Source organism: Antennarius striatus, chromosome 24 (assembly GCF_040054535.1).
Source record: "Antennarius striatus isolate MH-2024 chromosome 24, ASM4005453v1, whole genome shotgun sequence".
Taxonomy (NCBI): domain Eukaryota; kingdom Metazoa; phylum Chordata; class Actinopteri; order Lophiiformes; family Antennariidae; genus Antennarius; species Antennarius striatus.
The window spans coordinates 1,144,786-1,163,285 of record NC_090799.1 but is presented as its reverse complement, the minus strand read 5'-3'; the positions used below and the strand labels follow the sequence as shown (position 1 = coordinate 1,163,285).

Below are 18,500 nucleotides of genomic sequence, written 5' to 3'. Positions count from 1 at the left end.
CATTTCTGCAGAATCTCTGTGAGGAGTTGACCATTGGGGAGCTAAACCAGGTGCTAAATACTCTGAACCTTTAAAAAGGTTTCTTCTCTAAAAATTGTAAAAATTGTGTTTTATGTGTACTTATTGCATGCTATGTTAATATTGAATAGATTCCCATATTTCTTAAGGTTTTGGGAAACCTCCGCTTAACATGTGACACACCCACCCACTTCATGGCAAGAGATAATAAAATAGGGATTCTTAGGATTATGTTCTGAGAGCTATGAAAATTAACATTGTGGTTGTTCCCATTAATCACCGGGAAAATTGTTATCTCCTCCTCTTCCATGATGGTTTCCTCCCTGGATGACAGAATGTCGTCGATGCCAAATGACTGGGAGTGACTGACACTAAATCCTGATGCACATATTAAACCAGCGGCAGTGACAGGGGAAATAAATACGTAACTCAATGTACATAAAGTAGTCATTCTCAAAGGAAACTATGCTGCCTGGGAGCAGCAAATTGCCATTGCACATGGCAACACACAGCAATCTACTAACTGACAGATTTACCTCTAAACTGTGTCGACAAGAAACGTGAGGGAAAAAGCTAAGTGCATCGAAACTGTGAAGGAGTTAATAGGCTGGTTTGTAATACATTTTTTTCTATTGTGCTCTTCACAAATGCCATTAATCACTGTCACATACAGTTTATCTCATCTGTGAGCGTGGCGCAGCACCATAAATCGAATTCCAATCACTTCCAGGACTAAAATATGATGTAATTAAGAGACTCTGGTCTTGCCTGAGAGGCTCCAGCAGATTCATTTCAGACGTAAAAAACGCTTCAATTTCCTATTTCGCGCTACGAGTGAGAAATTATTTACCACGCAACGTTTCAAAAGATCAATTCTTTGTGTCATATTTGCTCGATAAGTCTAACAGGCGGGATGCCTACCCATATAAATTCTCTGCATGAGGGTTAAATGAGTTAAAACCGTCTTATTAGATGCACAGCAAGAGTGTTGCTCCCTCACACAGAATATCAATAAAAAAAAGTTCAGGGCACAGCAAAAAAATGTAAACAGCCTATTGAAACACATGATGGCTATCATCCAAAGATGTTTGATATTGATTTACTCCTATGACAGCTTTAAAAAAGAATAAGAAATAATTCAGAGTCATGCAGCAGAAACTTTTTGACCCACAATCATTATCACACTCATTTTTCAAACGGATAACAGCTGTGCCATGAGGAAGAGCACATTAGCGATAATCTAAACATCCTTAATTCTGAAAGATGTCTCTAAATCTGAACATTTGTTGGAGCATTTGTGAGAGAAAATTACCTCTATCAAGATTCATCCTCATCAAACAGAGGGTTTACAGACATGTTAGAGTCTGCCAAAATGAAAAAGTGGAACTGTAAGGGGAAGTCAAGCAGGCTGAAATCAATTAACATCTCTACGCTCTTTTAGAGATAAAGAATCTGTTCTTCTGTCACCTCCGGTTCACTGAAGTACACCACCCAACTCATAACAGTCATCTGAAATAGTCCATGCGCGTGAGGTACAAATTGTGATATGTCATCGCCTAATTGAGATTAAACTGCTGTATTTTATGTGACAGGGGAGATGAATGGAGGGCTGTAGGACATTCCTGAAATTAAATTATACATTTTTCCCTCCCCACGATCTCAGTGTCTGGTCGCACGCCAGCTCACAGGCTCGAATGAGAGAATTTGGCAGGGGTCTGCTGGTAATAAGGACTCAGGCGGTGATGTAAGGTTGAAAGCCACAAAAGAGAAGTCTCCGTCTGTATTATCACTCCCCGATTGGAAAATAAAGTGAACCATTGATGCCACCACTTTAAGGGGCAGTAATCCCCCCCCAAAAAAAGAGGATCAGTCCTGTAGGAGAGAGATTCTTTTGAGATGGCTCATGTTTCAAAGTATCTGTCAAAATAAATCTCTCTGATGGGTTTTCGGTGGAACGGCAAGCAGACACGCCGTGGCTTGCTATGACCCCTTGACAATAAGGTAAAATCTCATTGAGCAGCTTAACCACAGAGGGTTTTTATCCATTTTTACAGTCCCTTTCATTTGTTTGGCATATTGTAGCCACATAAGTGATAAAGCATTCATCTCTTAATGCAACGAAACACACAGAGCAGAGGTATTTCACCATTTCATGTGACGTGACATGGATTAGCTGCCAGATAAATCATTGTGCTTGATATTCGGATATTAAGTGCAGCATTATGAGATGCCCTCATCTGCTTATCTGGATTTACTCCATCCCTGCTTGCTCTCTTTTTTTCTCCCACACACACATTCACAGCCAATTAGCCAGACACACATTCATTTGCCTCACCGGGGGCTAACGTCACCTCTGATGGGGTAAAAAACCGAGCAGGTACCCCCTTCCAAAGGCAAACTCAAGTTCACCTTCGCTAGCAAGTTTAAAATAGCAGCGGACAGTTGGGTTAGTGTGTTGATAGAAACAGAAACAACAGCCTCTTTTTTTTTTTAGCACAAGAAAGGATCAGAGTAACTACGAGGGTCAACCATTAACGATAGCTAATGACGTACTTAGCGAAAATTCACTTCCCCAAAACACAGCGTCCGTCCGGAGGCGAGAGAGCGGCTGAACCGAGCAGCAAGTCCCCCAAAAGAGAACCGCCACGCTTAGCAGCGGGTATTTTATTGGATTTTATGTTTTTTTTTACTCACCAAAGACGATATTTTCCGTGAAATGTCGTTAAACTTTGTCTTCTTCAGCGAACCCGCTCCGCTCCGTGCCGCGCGCCTTCCTCAGATACTCTGGGGCTCGCGCCGCGAGCTCCTACATCTCCTAGAGTGATTGAGGAGGGGGGGGGGCGGGGGGAGCGGCACCCGGCGGAGGAGAGGGACCGTCCAATCACCGGCCGGGGATGCAGCCAATCACGTGACGGGAAAGAGGAGGAGGAGGGGGAGGATGCGGCTTTGCTGAGCGGAGAGGGATCTGAAGGCATCCAGGGGAGTTATGACTGGTTCGATCAATTCGATCAGATTCATTCACAGAAAATGTTGATTATTGAATATTAAGGAAAGGCTCATAATGACTGTAAATTATTGTTATTATTTTACACCATTGCACCATTGAATTGAATGAATTAACAATCAGCAAGAGATGTGTGGATTCAGATTCTTGATCAATGTGTCTTCATTTTTGACAATGAACGATTGAACTTTCTGTTAATATTTTATCATTTTGTTAATCTCATTAAATAATTATCTAAAATAAAGATAAAGGAAACCGTTAGATTGGTGTAGATACACAAAGGATCAAGAAGGATGTCGAGAAGGATCAGTATTGTGCTGCTGTTGTGTAAACTGTTTGCCAACAAGCACAAGTCAAGCATTGCTTTAACATTATTCAGGTCATGCAGTTTTTAAAAAAATCAAACCAGAGATGTAGACTTTCCACATATTACTCTTCCTGGTATAAACCTTACACCTACATCACCCACAATGCAACTCTTCAGAGATTTTAGTGTGTTATGCTAGTGGCAGATTATGTAGCCTCAATGAGAGATGAGGAGGAGGCTGCAGAGCTGGCAGAGCTCACTTCTCTCTAACTACATCCTTCCAGATTTCTTTCATCACCAACTTGTAGTCTTCAGAATATGGATTAATCTCTTACATTTCAATCATATTAGTAACATATCTCCATTATGGTGAGAACATGCATATAAATTGTGAACCTACCCTTTAAGCTTTGCTGACCGCAAAACCTCCAAGAGCCCCAGAAGTCCCTGGTTGATTTATGCCTCTGCACATAAACTTGTTTAATCAAAACTTAACACCCTTTTGCATCCAATCAAGAATCATCAATAGCTGCACACTGAGCAGCTTTATGATCTGTAACCAATCCTATCTGATAGGCAGCTCTGTGTGTGTGAAACGCTGCTTGGCAGGAGGCTAAAATAATTAAATATGTAAAACAAATTACATCTGCTTTGGACTGTCAATGAAAATGTTACGGGGGGGAGAAAAAATAGCCCAATTAAAAAGATGCCAAACAGCATTTGGGGACAGGAATCTGAATCACTGAAGCAGCAACAGTGCTTCCCCAACTTTAAAGAGAGTCAGCGCAATGCTGAATCTGTAAAGCCATCACTTTTCTGACACTGGAGTAGTGGGGGGTTTTATTTCTGTCGCAATTAACATTAAAGCATATTTACCCCCTCTTTACCCCCACGTGTTTGAGCTGAGAGAAAGAAATCTGTCAGAGGTGACAAAAGCAACTCTGATGGAAAAATCTGTAACTCCTACAGCAAGCCTGCTCAATCAGTGAAAATCAATACGCCTTTTCGCCAAAGAGATCTCAGCTGGACGGTGTTATCTCAGTAGGCCATAGATCAAAACGAGTCAGCCACACAAAAGGGACACAACTGAGCGGTATTGCGGCTCTTCATGCACTTACTGATTAAAAAGTCATATATATTGTATTCATGAAGCTTTATTTCAACCAGATGATATAACAGAAGTGGAAAAAAAGAGAAACCTCTTTATTTCACACAAAAAGAAAGCTGGCAGCCATTCGATCAAAGAAAATTTGTAATTAAAGCACATTTTGCAAGTGATGAAAATACAACCTTGTTTAGATCAGTCAGATATGCGTTCATAAAAGAGCAAAAAAAAATCCACTTTCTGTTTTCCCTGCACGCCAGGTGCATTCAATCGTTACTAAACAAAGCTATGTAGAATAAAAGAGCAGAAGTATAATCATGAAACTCAAGTACAAAAAATTAAACTAGGTTAAATCCGAGCAGTTCGTCTCTCCATGGACATGATTTGAGATTAGATGCTAAATGGGCTAAATTCAAGAATCTTCGCTGTCGTCGTCATCATAGAATCGGTTCCTCTTGATCTGTTCCTCCACCGTCAGGACATCATCATCATCATCATCATCATCATCCGCCCACAGAGGAAGGCCGCCTCCACCCGCCATGTCACTCCTCATGTCCTTTCCAGTCACATCTGCCCTCTCTCTGGCTTCCATCCCAAAATCCAAAAGGTCACCCATCGCTGACACCGAAGGCGTCTCGGCGGCGGCGGATTGACTGAAGATGTCGGACTTGAAGTCGTACAGCAGGCCAGAGCTGCTGGTACTCAAGCCAGCGAAAATATCCTCTAGGAAGCTTGATGTGCTAATCTTTGGCTCGGTGCCTTGGTTTTCCAACGTTCCCTCGGCTGTCTCTGTAAAGAAATTTGTGTCTGAATAGCAGTCTGTTGCTCCAGTACATTTGGCACCCGCTGGCACAAAAGCATCCTCCCTCTGTGCCAATTGCAGCACTTCACTTGGCATCCATTTTGATTCTTCACAGTGATCAGCTTGGAAAAAATCTGTTGCTGTAGTTGTATTTGTCAGACAGAGTGACTGATGTTTATTTCCCTCGTTCCCGCTAAGCCCTTGAAACAGGATGGTGTTGTCGAGCAGTGTCTGGTCTTTATTATTATTATTATTGTTGGAGTTAGCATTCACTTCCTGTCTTACTCCTGGCTCCTCATCTATTAATGTGACCTTCACCGCCTCCTTATTGTTAATGCTGTCGCTAGCTCCTTTATCTCTCTCCTCCTGACTTCCCTTGTCACCTTCTGCACTTTCTATCTGTCCATTGTGTCCATTTACCGTCACGTCCGCCATGATTTCTGCACCTTTCTCCTCACTCGCTTTCATACCCCCACAATCACTCCCTGCACCGTCCACTTCAGGATGCACTTCAGAGTCCATTCCAGGACACATTTGTGCCACATCCTCACAGCCAATGCTTGACTCTTTAGCTTCTTGAGTGTGAGTCACACTCCTCGGCTCCTCCGTGACTCCTGCAGGGGAGGCCACGGCATCTGACTCCACTGGAGTGTCTCCAGGCGTTCTCGTATTTCCTGTCAGGCGGTCACTCTCATGCACCTTGTCATTTTCCTGGGATCCGTTTTGCGCTTCAGCCGTGGGAACGTCGCTCTCTTTTAATCGAGGCTTCGCGGGCTGATTGAGATGCTCGTTTTCCTGAGCTGAGCCCTCCTTTGGGGGCCATGATGGCTTAACCAACTTCAACTCCTCTTCGATAGTGAAGGGTTTCTTTGGAGAATCTGATTGAGGAGGCCACACTACAGAAATCTTACTTGAGTGCTTTTTGTTTTCATCCGCTGGTGTGTACAGGTCTTTATCTGGAGAAACTAATGTGGTCTGAGCTGTGGAATATTTGGAATCAATGATATGCCTTTCACCTGACGGTGAAGTGGCAGGATGGGCCTTTTCGGGGGAATTCTTATTACTCCATAGGTCTTTGTGTGGCTTCTGTCCAAATCCCTCATCATAATTTCCTTTGGACTTGAACAGCTGCTTGTAGTGTGGTGTGCAATACATTCGTCCATGGAGAGAGGCGTAGTTGCCAAGGCTATAAAAAACAGAAGGGAAAAAGAGGTTAAAATGGAGAGAAAGAAATGCATGAAGCCGCTTTTGTTCTGTGAATTCTCCTCACCTTAGTTTGCCTTTGCAGTGCTCACAGCGAAAACAGCTTTTATGGAAGTTTTGTTTGTCTGCAATCAGTGATTCCATGGGGTAGACCCGTTTCCGACACACCCGGCACAGCTCGGACTCTGGAACTCGAATTTTCTGCAAAGAAATTAGACGAAAATTTAAATCACAGGATGACACTTGCTTAAATTTCAGAACTCTTTCATGAGTAGAACCGTGTAATTTGGAATAAAAACATGGTTAGTTGATGTGCAATTAATTTTTTCTAATTACTTGCTGGCATAGTCTATTCTTTATGCTCTCTGACCCCCCTCAAATAAAGCAGTGTGCACTTCCAGAGGATGAGAGTGTGAGTTTCTCTTCATACATTGCATCATTTAAGTAATTTTATGGGTGAAGATGCTGGAGCATTCAGTATTTCACAAGAAAAAGAACACTTTTTCATCTCAGAAATGAATTTCTGGCATTTTTTTAGTCCCCTCAATATCGTCTGGAAACAGGATGGGGTTACAGTCGGGAGCCACTGACCCTCACTGGACTTTTAATGAACAGCAGTCGCTGTGGAAATAAACTCTTCCTTCGTTCCCCCAATATTTTCTTGGGGTCAGTTGCTTCTTTATGCTAATGCATAAGCGTGAAAGTAGCTGCAAAAGTGGCTTCATGCTTTCCTGGTCGCACTAGACCAAGTGAGACGGTGCTGCAGTTGCAAAACTAGTGCTAGGACCTGAGCAAAAAAATTCTACTGAAGGCTTATAAATACAAGATTTCATTGTTAAGAGGAAGATTGTGATATTTATTATACCAAAATGGATTTTATCATGTTCAAATAAGTGAAATGAAAACTTTCTGTCTGCCCAGTAAAGTCAATGATTGCTAATTATAGCGAAACAAGTTTCTAATTTAAAAAAAGAAGAAAAATAAGGAGTAATTTTTATTATGTGTATAATTACCATCTAATTAAATGCTTCATTCCAGGAGAAATACTTGTTGCATGACCAGAAACAGCAAAACAAACCCATTTAAATTGTTATCAAGGGTGATGACAAACAAAATCAGGCAGCAAGGAATTAGTATCATCATTAGTCACAATCTATTGTCTTAAACGGCTCGTTTTTGAAGGATCAGGACTTTTAGCTTTCCTGAAAAAGCATCAAAGCGATTTGAAATCGTCTTCAATGAAGCAGAAACCTTATCGTAAATCCAAGGATTAAAAAAAAAAAAAGGCAGTCATTGCAAAGAAAACGGCACCAAACACACACACACACACACGCGCACACACACGCACACACACTCTGGAGCATTAGTTCAATATATCAGCCTGATTGCCAGCTTCACACATCAGAGGTATGAATAAACACAACTCTCAGATGTCATGCTTGAACTCAAGTGTGAACTATTTCACATAAAAACAAACACATCGTGTTGCATATGTAACGGTGTCAAACCACCGATGTCCCGTGTTAAACACACCGTCATGCTCGTTCGGTATCCTCATGCTCCACGGTTGCGTTTACCGGTCAGGACGGACTCCTGCTGGTGCGTTACCACCTGCGACGTCCTTTGCTCCGTGACGCTGAAACCCAGGTTGTGAAAAACTCCCTGACTCTCAGCCCACGACTGCTGGAAGTTCCTCAGCAGCTCCTCGGCGGAGGCCTCGGGGGCCACGGAGACGACCGGCATGCTGCCTCTCACCACGTCGGCGTAGGACGGAGGGCTACCACGGGTCACGGAAGCTCCAGAATGCATTGCGCTCCTCGTCTCCCTTGTCATGTTTCCATAGTCGTCAATAGTACAGAATTGCTCGGTGACTGCCGTCACTTGGGAGTGACCCGTGGGCTCAGCATGGGAAGATTCCGGTTCTCGTCTTTCTATTTGTTCCCTCAGCTCCCGGGCTGCCTGGGAACTGTGCTCTCCAGTCTCAAACACGTCCTTTATGGCTTTAACATTGAACGATGGGGCTTCTTCGCTTTTTGGGGTGTGTGGTTCGGGTTCTGCATCTTCCGTATCGCTCCCCAGCCTCTCTGTGATGGTGATAGGTTCTTTCCTGGCGTAAACCTTTGGTTTTGGAGACTCAAACTTGTTCACCAGCTTGGACAGGTCGACCCTTGGTAGATCCTCTCTCAGGAGGTCAATAGTTACGGCTTCAGGGACTTCCTCTACGTCGGGTCCCAAACGTTCAGGGATATCGATGGGATCCTTCCGGTTGTACACCTTGCTCACCTCAGCCTTCTGCGCGTCCTCGAAGAAAGACTTTTTGTCCCTCACGGTCGTCATTGAATCCACCATGTCTGCCACATCCGCCCATCCAGGTAGCTCGTCTCTCGCTTGGGGGGTATCCCTGTCGCCAAACGGAGATGACTGATCTCTGTCAGCTAAAAAATACTCCGGTGGCGGCACAGGAAGTGGAGGTGTCACGCCGCGAGGTATCTTGGAGGTGGTGTCCCTCAGTTTAATGAGCTTTTCTGAGCGGCTCAAGGTGGGAGAGGGGGTGGCCCGGCTGAAGGAGGACGTCGGGGTGTAGGACTTGCGAGGTGGAGGCGGAGGAGTCCCCCTGAAGGGGGGAGGAAGTGGCGAGTCTATTCTCCTCGACTCAATGCTGATGAAGGTGGGTGACGGGGTGCGGATGCTCGCCAGCGGGGAGGACACTCTCTGATCCGACCCCTCACTCAACTCCTGAACTTTACCGCCTTGAAGAGACTTTTTCACTTCCACCTTCTTTTCCGTTTTGGACGATCCAATGCTGATCTTTGATATCTTTGCTGTTGCTCCACTTAAAACTCTCTTGTCTGGTTTCGGAGCCACCGGAGGCGGTGGGGGCGGGGGCAGCGGCGCCTGTTGTTCTTCCTTCTCTTTTTCCTTATTGTCCACGGCTGTCAAATTGTCCCCCAGAAATGTGAGCTTTGCCTGAACGATATTTTTCAGATAGACCACCATCTCTTTCAACTTCTTCTTACTTTGCTTTTTAGTTATTTCATTTAAATTCCTTTTCTCATCCGAGCCCATCACCCAGTCAGGGAATTCACTTATAATCGTCCTGACAGCGTTGGAGTCTATTTTGCTTGGTGTGCCCTCCAGCTCCTTTATTTCAGCGAGCAGCGTCTGCATGACATTACATTTCTCTGAGTCTGAGACTTCTGAATTGGATCCCTCTTTTTGGGCTGTTGTCGTTGCTTCTTTCACAGACACATCCTGACAATCACCTTTTGTCTTTGCTGCCTTTATCTGCACGTTTGTCTCTGCTGCTTGTGTCTTCATTTGCTGGACAGCTTCTTGTCTCTGGAGGTTTTGCTGCGCCACACTATCAGCCGTCACCACCACCTCCTGGTGTCTCTGAATGTGCTCCGTCTTCACGCTCTGCTGACTATGAGAGAGAGAAACATGGCCTTGTCCTTGATGACTCGCTGCAGATGTTATCTTTGCCATCTTAGGCATTAAAGAAGTAACTGATGGTGACAGCTTTAGTTCACCCTCATTCTTCTGCACCTGCTTTTTCTTTTTCAGCTGAACATCCACTTCGACTTCCTTCACCGGTAAGGTCGCCTGACTTTTCTTCTCCTTAATTTTGATCTCTGTTTTCATCTCCTTTCTCGCTGACGTCAGCTGGTTATTTTCTTGATTTAGCTTCGCCTCACTTTTCTGTGACACGTCACACTTCTCTTGCTGCAAATGCATTTCACTTTTCATTGATTCCTTTTGTCCCAAAGAGTCAGATTTATCCTCCTTCTTCTCTTTTGGCATCTTAAAAGTTTTTACTTTAAAACTTGGAGTTACCTTTGGAATTTTAGTGGGTTGGGAGGGACTCATTTTTCCTTCTTGCGTCGGAGGCACATGAACATTCTTTATATCCTCAGGTTTCATTGTGGCTACAGTCTGGCTTTGTAGATTCACATTTTCTTGGACAGTACTCTGTATGGTTGTGATAGATGTGCTGCTGGACTTCTTAATAAACTGCTGCTGCTCCATGACGACTGAACTGCCCACATTGGATCGTGAATCGATATTCAAGCCCTCACGACGAGACTGAGAAACAGAGACGGCCTGATCCTTGGGCGTGGCTTCGCTCTTTCTAACATCAGTGGAAACGAGGGTTTTATCTGACGAATCCTCACTTATAACTTGTTTTTGCTCTGCGGACAGCTTTGAGGATGCAGAGACTGATTTCTTATTTATCACCGAGATGGCAGGTTTGCTCAAAGGGATGAGGGAGGGAGTTTTCCTTGCGGGTGCTTCTTGTGCCGGTGTCGAGGTGGTCTTAATTTCTTCATTACCTGTTTTTGTCACTACTGCGGTCACCTCTTTCTCGGTGTTTTGAGCTGCAGGGATCTCAGCGCTGGCAGCGTTGGGGACGACATTAATTGGTGGAGAAGTGGGAGTTGTGACATTACTGTTCTCCTCTCTTTCTTTTTCCAGTCTTTGTTGACGATACCTTTCTTCCGCTAGCATGAGGGGGGTTTTAAATTTGCGAGCGTAAGGCTTAGGTTTTGCCTCTGGACTGGGTTCAGGAGCTGGAGGTAGTTTAATTGGAGGCAAAAAGACTTTTTTCGGGAGCTGTGGTCTCTCTTGTTGCTCCGGCTTCACAGCTGGGATGCTCGGCCTTTTTGTGATTAATTCGACCTGACTCTGGCTGCTCGTTTCAATCTGTTGGGTTGTTTCCTTTCTAATTTCCTCAACTTTTTCTTTACAGTCTGTTGCGTCTCCACCAGGAGGGATCTGAGGTGGAGGGGGTGGAGGAGTCAGCTGCTTTTTCTGCCATTTGGGTTTAACCTGTATGGGTTGTTTCTGGATGTCCGGCTGCTTGGGTACTTTGAATAACGGCTTGCCGGTGGGCTTCACCAGCTTTGGAGGGGGGGGCTGAGGCATTGCATTAAGCTCTTGCTGCGAGGGGGGCGGCGGGAGAAAATCTTGCCCTGCCATAGAGGGCGGAGGCGGGGGAGGCGGGGGAGGAGGGAAGAACTCCGGTTCGGACTTGATGCATTCTAAGGGAGGGGGCGGCGGCGGAGGTGGCAGGTCGCTGTCCTGCCTCATGATGGAAGGACTCTCCAGCACCGGCGATGGCGGGGGAGGGAGCGAGAGCTCAGACTCAGAGGATGGAGGAGGTGAAGAGGGGGGAGGAGGGAAATGAATCTCAGGCTTCATCTTTTTGAGGGCACCTTTACCCCTCATGTCGAGGCTACGGATATCGCTCTTCATATTCTTGAAGCTCTGCTTCTCGGCAACGTTCTGCGTTTGCTTTTGAGTCGTCGGCGCCGCCTCTGATGCCGCATTTTGCCTGTGAATGACAGTTTTCTCCATCACTGTTGTTTGTACCTGTTTGATCGTCTTGGTTTCACAGGTGTGCTTGTGTGAAACGCTCGTCTGTGATGTGCTCCGCACTCCTTTCATCGCCGTCTCAGCCGTTTTCGTCTCGGTTTGATCCGCGTGAGTGATTTGTTTGTTCTTCATCACAGCCGGTTTATGAGCTTGTATTTTGTGCAGGGGGGCGCCGTTCTGTTTGTCTTCTCTCAGGCTCTTCAGTTGGGAGGCGCTGCTGTCTGTTTTGGCTGCGGTGACAGACCGGTCATCTTGAAGCATCACCTGCGTCCTCTCCGATTGGACGTCGCTGTGCCTTTGTGTTTGCTTGTGTGACTCGCCGCTCTGAGAAAGGTTTTTCACAGCGGGGGCTTGAACGCCCACTGCTCTCTCACTCTTGACTTCGTGTAAGCATTCATGCCCCACTTGCTTCACGGTTAATGGATTTTTCACGGGTGCTTTTGCTTTCTTGGGCGGATGCACGCGCTTCGGACTCGAGTACTGCTTCCTTTGCATGAGACACTTTATCGCCCCTCGAACGTCCCCTTTGACCACCTCCTCTTTCTCCACTTGTGTCATCTCCTGCTCTTCATAAAGAGATTTTATGGATGTTTTCACATCTCCTTCGATGCTGCCCCGGCGCTGCATCCTTGGAGAAGTCGTTGGCTCCAGCAGGAGCTGGATGGTTCCTTTGACATTGCCTTGCTCGCTCACTTGATGCTGGTAAACTTTTCTCTCGCTCGACGCCTCGTGCAAACTTTGCATGGCAGTTTGGATGTCACCTTTGACTATCTCCTCCTTTTCCACCTCTTTCACAGCTTGCGTCGCCTCCTCCAGGGACTTTAAGGTTCCTTTTACATCACCTGGCACCAAATCCTCGACAGTCGCTTCTGTATTGGCAGCTGCAGATTTCTCCAGCGACTCGAGAGCACCTCTGATGTCTCCCCTGACAATTTCTGGCTTTTCCATTTCTTTGGCTTGATGCTGGGCCTCCTCCAGAGACTTCAGTGTCGTGGGGATGTCTCCTTTCACCACCTCCTCTTTTTCTAATACCACTTTCTGATTGATGGCTTGGGTAAGCGAATCCAAGGCCGCGCTCAGGTCACCTTTAACGATATCCTTTTTCTCTAGGTTTCTGTAAGTGACGCTGGGCTCCATCATAAAGACTTTAACAGTGCTGTGCACATCACCGGGAACTATATCATCCTCCGCCACCGTGCGTCCGATCTGCTGCTGATTCCTCCGCAGCAATAATTTGGTCTCCTCGATGTCACCACCTACGATGCATTCCTTTTCCACCTTTTCCTCGGTTTCATCTTGTTCGTATTGAAGCTGCTTCAGGTAATCCAAGGCTCCCGACTCAATGCACGTGGAGTAAAAGCTGACATTTCCCCGTTCCATATCTCCAATCTTTATCCGTTTAGAGTCTGCTCCCGCGTTGGATAAAAGCCGGTGAAGTGTTTTGCTTACGTTACCCTGAATGATATCCTCCTTCTCCATGCTACTCCTTTCCTCTTTGTTCAGCAGAGAATAGATAGTCATCCTCACGTCCCCTTTTTCATCCTCCTGAATTAGAATGCCTCGCTTGGAGGAGCCCTCGTTCTTCAGCAGATTGTTTATGGCCTCCTGAATGTCACCGCGGATAATTTCTTCTTTCTCGACATTGATCCCCTTTTCCTGGTTGAATAACTGCCTCACCGTGGTGTTGATGTCTCCCCGCTCCTCCTTGTCAATAGTTATTCCCCTTTCGGTGGTTTTTGTGCAGTTCAGGAGGTTCATCATTATGTTGCTCAGATCCCCTCGGATCACCTCTTCCTTTTGGATCTGTGGAGCGTCCTGGCTCATGAGTTTGTACTTGGCCATGCGGACGTCGCCGATCTCATCCGCCTCGATAAGGATGCCTTGTGAGTCCACCATTTTCTGGCAGTACAGCTCCTGAAGTGTCTCCTTGATGCTTTTACCTATTATTTCTGTCTTTTCCATTCTGCTCTCATTGAAATCGTGGAACGGAGTGGTCTCGAACAGCCATGTCGTCGTCTTGACGTCGGCCTGTGGGATTTCCTCCTTGGCGACAACCAGCTCGGTGCCATCGGTTTCTTTGATGCTGTCAAGCGGCTGTTTCTCAAAGAGCCAGACGGACTGTTTGACATCCCCTTTCATCACTTCCTCTTTTATCACTCTCTCCATGCCGTCATACTCAGCACCGTCGTCGTGGATCTCATCAATCGCCCGTGTTTCAAACATCCACGTGGCCGATCTGACATCCCCTTTTTGGATTTCGCTAACGCTAACCGTTCTGATGAACTTCTGGGACATCTCATCCGTCTCAAATCTGTGCTTATTCGTCTTCACGTCACCGCCTTGGATATCCGCGACCGTCTTTGACCTGACTTTTATGTCATCCGTAATTTCATCCAGAGGTTGCGTTTCGAACTTCCACCTGGCGGAGCTGACGTCTCCTTTGTTGATCCCTTCCTCCGTCACGGCTTTAATGACATAGACCTCCTCCGTGTCTCGAATCGAATCCAACGGTTTTGTCTCAAACAGCCATCGTGCTCCCACCACATCTCCTCTCATAATCTCTTCCTTGGTAACTGTTGTCACTTCATGGTAATGGCCCTCTTTGTCACAGATGGCGTACAGCGGCTGACTTTCAAACATCATGGTGTAATTCTTCACATCCCCCCTCTCAACTTCATCTCTGAAGATGCTGGTGAGTTTAGAGATATCCGTCTCAGAGGACTCCTCTTTAATTTGATCCAGAGAGTACGTCTCAAAAATGAAACGGCTTTTATCAACGTCGCCGCCCTGGACATCAGTCACAGTGCGAATCTCCTTCGCCTCGTCACGGATGGCATCGATTGGCTGATTCTCAAACATCCAGGTACAGTTGATGACGTTTCCCCTCTGGATGTCCTCAGCTTGCTGCGTCTTTAACCTCTGCATCGTCTCCTCGGACGTGGAGCTCATCATGTCGGAGGAGCGGTTCTCAAAGATGAACTTCATTTTGGAAACGTCGCCGGACTGGATGTCGATTTCTGTCACCCTCCTGAAGGAACCGCTGTCCTCGCCGGTGAGATTTTCAAGCTTCTCGGTTTCAAAGAGGAAGCGGGCCAGCCGGACATCTTTCCCTTGGATGTCCTCTTGCTTTGCGGTGCAGGTTTTCAGAATGGTTTCAGACTCAGAATCAGTGTGATCTCGTATGTTGTCGAGCGTTTGGGTCTCGAAGAGCCAAGTGCACGTCTTGACGTCACCTTTTTGCACTTCCTCGACGTCGGCTTCACTCTTTTCCACCTTTTCATACAAAACATCCATTGGCTGGGTCTCAAACAACCACCTGCAAGTCTTAACATCGCCTTTCTCTATTTCAATATCTTCCTTCATTTTACGTTCTTCATCCTCACAATTATTGAAATCTTTAATGGCATCAAGCTGTTGAGTTTCAAACAGCCACTTGGCAGTCTTGACATCCCCCGATGCTATCTCCTGTTTGGATATACCTTTAATTATCTGGAACTTATCCAGACTTTCATCAAACTCATCTATTGGACGTGTTTCAAACATCCATCTGCAGCTGAGCACGTCTCCCTTCACAATCTCTTCACGCCTCACGGTCTTCAACTCGTGGTAATGGCCGGAGCTGTCTTGCACGGCGTACATCGGGGTAGATTCGAAAAGCACCGTGTTGGATCTGACCGATCCACTCGTTACTCCTTCAACTTGAATCTTTCGTTTCCCTTCACACTTACTTAGATCCATACTTTCAAATCTTTCTTTATAATTGGTCACATCTCCTTTGTCAAGAGCTTCAACATTAACTGTTCTCATGATCTCCTTCTTCTCCTCTCTGATATTCTCTAGTGGCTGACTTTCAAAAACCCACTTTTGATGCCTTACGTCACCTTTTTCTTCATCTGATGCAACCCTTTTCTGAAGTTTTCCCACTTCGAGAAGTTCTTTCAGATTTTCCATGGGTACTGTTTCAAACAGGTGTTTTGCTGATCGGACATCACCTCCTACGATCTCCTCTGAAGGTAAAGGTCTAGCATTGGCGTTGTCTTTCAGGGTATCCATAGGCTGGGTCTCAAAAACCAGGCAATGCTTTCTCACGTCAGCGCCGATGATTTCTTCCTTTTGCTTCCTGGAACTCTCCCATTCCTCATCTTTAATAGTGTCAAGAGTCTTAGTCTCAAAAATCCACCTACCTTTGTTCACCCCACCCTGAATGTTGTCCTCCATGGAAATACTGCATATAAGCTTTATATCTGCAGGGTCTTTATTGATCATATCCAGAGGCTGAGTTTCAAACATCCATCGGGATGTTTTGACGTCCCCTTTCTCAGTCTCCTCCCTGCTGATGGTGGTGATCTCCAGCATCTCTCCAGAATCCCCCCTGATGACGCACATGGGCTGGGTTTCAAACTTGCGAGTGGTTGTCTTCACATCCCCTTTGGTCTCTTCCAGCTCTGACTTCAGATTCAGGAAGTGACTCTCCTCAGTGGTTTCTGTCTTCCCCAAAGAATCCAGATGTTGGGTCTCAAAGAGATACCTAGCGGTTTTCACATCTCCACCGGCGATATCTTTGGTGACAACGGCCTCCATCTCCAGCTCGTCTTCTTGGTAGATCTTATTCAGGCAATCAAGCGGTTGCGTCTCAAAGAGCCATGTTGCAGTGCGAACATCTCCTCTTGCCAGATCAGATGATTTTTGGGCCTGATCTGCTGAATCAGGGGTTTCTGTCCCCAGAGCATCCATAGGCTGAGTCTCAAACATCCAAGCAGTGTATCTGACATCCTTACCGGCAATGATCTCCTGTTGAGGAATACTTTTCGCCTCATTCTCATCCGGGGTTTCATCTTTGATTGTGTCTAATGGTTTATTTTCGAACATCCAGCGCACAGACTGAACTTCCCCTTTAAGGATCTCGTCCCATTCCAAGGATTCTCTGTCGGGGCTGATACTCGGGCTGTTGCCGTCATTTTCAAACATGTAGCACGCCTGCTGAACATCGCCCAGTTCCTGATTGTCCTCCAAATCCTTCAGTTCCGCTTCAGTGAGCTGACTCAAAAAGTCTGTCTCAAGGCTCTTGCGGACCTCCGGGTGGATGTGTTTATAAAGGCGTTTTAGTTCAGCCATACTCTTGTGCTTGCAGTACTGCTCTTTATGAACAGATTGCTTGTTTTGGGATGGTGGTTCCTGAGGCTGGGGGGAGATGTACTCGGGTGTCTCCTGCTGCAGGTTCGAAGGCGGAGGCAGGAAACATTCAGTCTTCTCATAAGCCACTGACGAGGCAGTGGCATTTTTTAAAGTGGAGGACGTTTCATAGTTTGTCATGGTTGAAGATTTGGAGGACTGACTGACTGGTACCCATTGAAACTGGTTGAAATCCACATCAACCTGTGGTTTGTGAGTGGTTTTGGTTAAGGAGAGAGAGAGAGTGGGTGTTGAACACTCAACCTAGAATACTAATTAAAATCTTGGAGCCTGATATGAAAATCCTAATTTGGTTATAAATACCCAAAACAGAGATACATCTTGAGTTAAAATTATGCATAATACTGATTAAAGTATTTATCAAAAATTTCAACAGCAGAGATTACTCTGGTAATTTTTAATCATGTCTTTAGAAACAAACAATCTGAGGTCTTTCATCCAATCTACTTTCTTCCCCATCATCTCATCTCCGGCAGGCGCAATTTCCTCATGACGGTTTCAAGAAAGTGGTCTCATTTTCGTACCTAACCCTCATAAAAAAAGACCAAACTAATATCTATTTAGATAAATAGACAGCGTCGTTACCTTAATTTCCTTAACTGGTGCCGCTTCCTCGATTGTTTTTTCATACTGCTGCTTCAAAGCCTGAGTGGAAACCTTTGGTAGGTCTTCTCTTCCTACGAGCGTAACTGAATTAGACACAAGAAGCCTGTCTCATTAAGCCATTCGCAGTGAGGGAGCTCAGGGGGATTGGAAAGAGAAATAAATCATTTCATTAAAAACCTGAGTAGTTTTCATTTTCTGAAACCATGCAGCGATTATTGCCTAATTTCTTCTTTCCAATATTTTACCTTCCTGACTTTGCCCTGATTAGATTTGCTGCTATGCACTGAATAGAAAATCATCCGCAGTCATTTTCATAGCTCATCCCTTATTCAGCAGTAGAACAATCATTAATATACAGGACACAGGAGTGCTGTGATAAAATGTGCAAATTGCAATATAAAAAAGGCATGAGCAGAATAACCTGTTTCATTGTAATGGTCCTCGTAACTGGCTGCCACATTGTTATGGTGGATTCTTTCATCACGGATAACCTGTGAAAAGATGGCAGCGAGTCATTAGCGCGCTGACAAGTGCGCCGCAGCCTCCGACTGTTTTCAATCAGTGCAAAGTTTAAAGCTTAGCATGACGCTTATTGTCTATATAGGGCGCCGAAAGTGCAGACAAATAACCAAAGCCAGACACAGCTGCAGACAAACAGTGGGTGGAACAGCCTGCACCTCTTGTTGCTGGTGGAACTGGGCTGTGGATGGGATGACCTCCCTGGCACTGCTTCTCAGCGTCACCTCTGAGGAGCTGGACATCTCCTGCCAAACACAAAACAGCAGCCTAAACGCATGAACGAACACACACACCCCGTGGTTTTCCCATCATGCGAGCGTGAGCGGCAAGAAAAACAGAATCAGTCATTTTAATATTGGGAAACTTCAAC

At 45.7% G+C, this 18,500-nt stretch overlaps 2 protein-coding genes across 3 annotated transcripts in view; both read right to left on the bottom strand.

Annotated features, from left to right (window-relative positions):
* Window positions 1-2,829, bottom strand: part of LOC137591405 (beta-1,3-galactosyltransferase 1-like) — a 74,772-nt gene extending 71,943 nt beyond the window's left edge. Inside the window, exon 1 of the mRNA XM_068309370.1 lies at window positions 2,713-2,829. The gene's annotated coding sequence lies outside the window, so the exon portion shown is untranslated. The remainder of the gene's footprint in view (window positions 1-2,712) is intronic.
* A 3,454-nt stretch (window positions 2,830-6,283) lies between these two features.
* The window catches only part of LOC137591506 (xin actin-binding repeat-containing protein 2-like), a 38,565-nt gene continuing 26,348 nt past the window's right edge, over window positions 6,284-18,500 (bottom strand). The window contains exons 5-10 of one of the 2 annotated variants that reach the window (XM_068309554.1): window positions 18,289-18,375; window positions 18,033-18,102; window positions 17,591-17,694; window positions 8,017-17,188; window positions 6,507-6,640; window positions 6,284-6,422 (exon numbers count right to left, since the gene is read on the bottom strand). In XM_068309554.1, the coding sequence (XP_068165655.1) occupies window positions 6,546-6,640; window positions 8,017-17,188; window positions 17,591-17,694; window positions 18,033-18,102; window positions 18,289-18,375 (9,528 nt within the window). In that variant the 3' untranslated portion in view covers window positions 6,284-6,422; window positions 6,507-6,545. Of the gene's footprint in view, window positions 6,423-6,506; window positions 6,641-7,972; window positions 17,189-17,590; window positions 17,695-18,032; window positions 18,103-18,288; window positions 18,376-18,500 lie in introns of those variants that run through there. The other variant, XM_068309555.1, reaches the window with a different exon arrangement.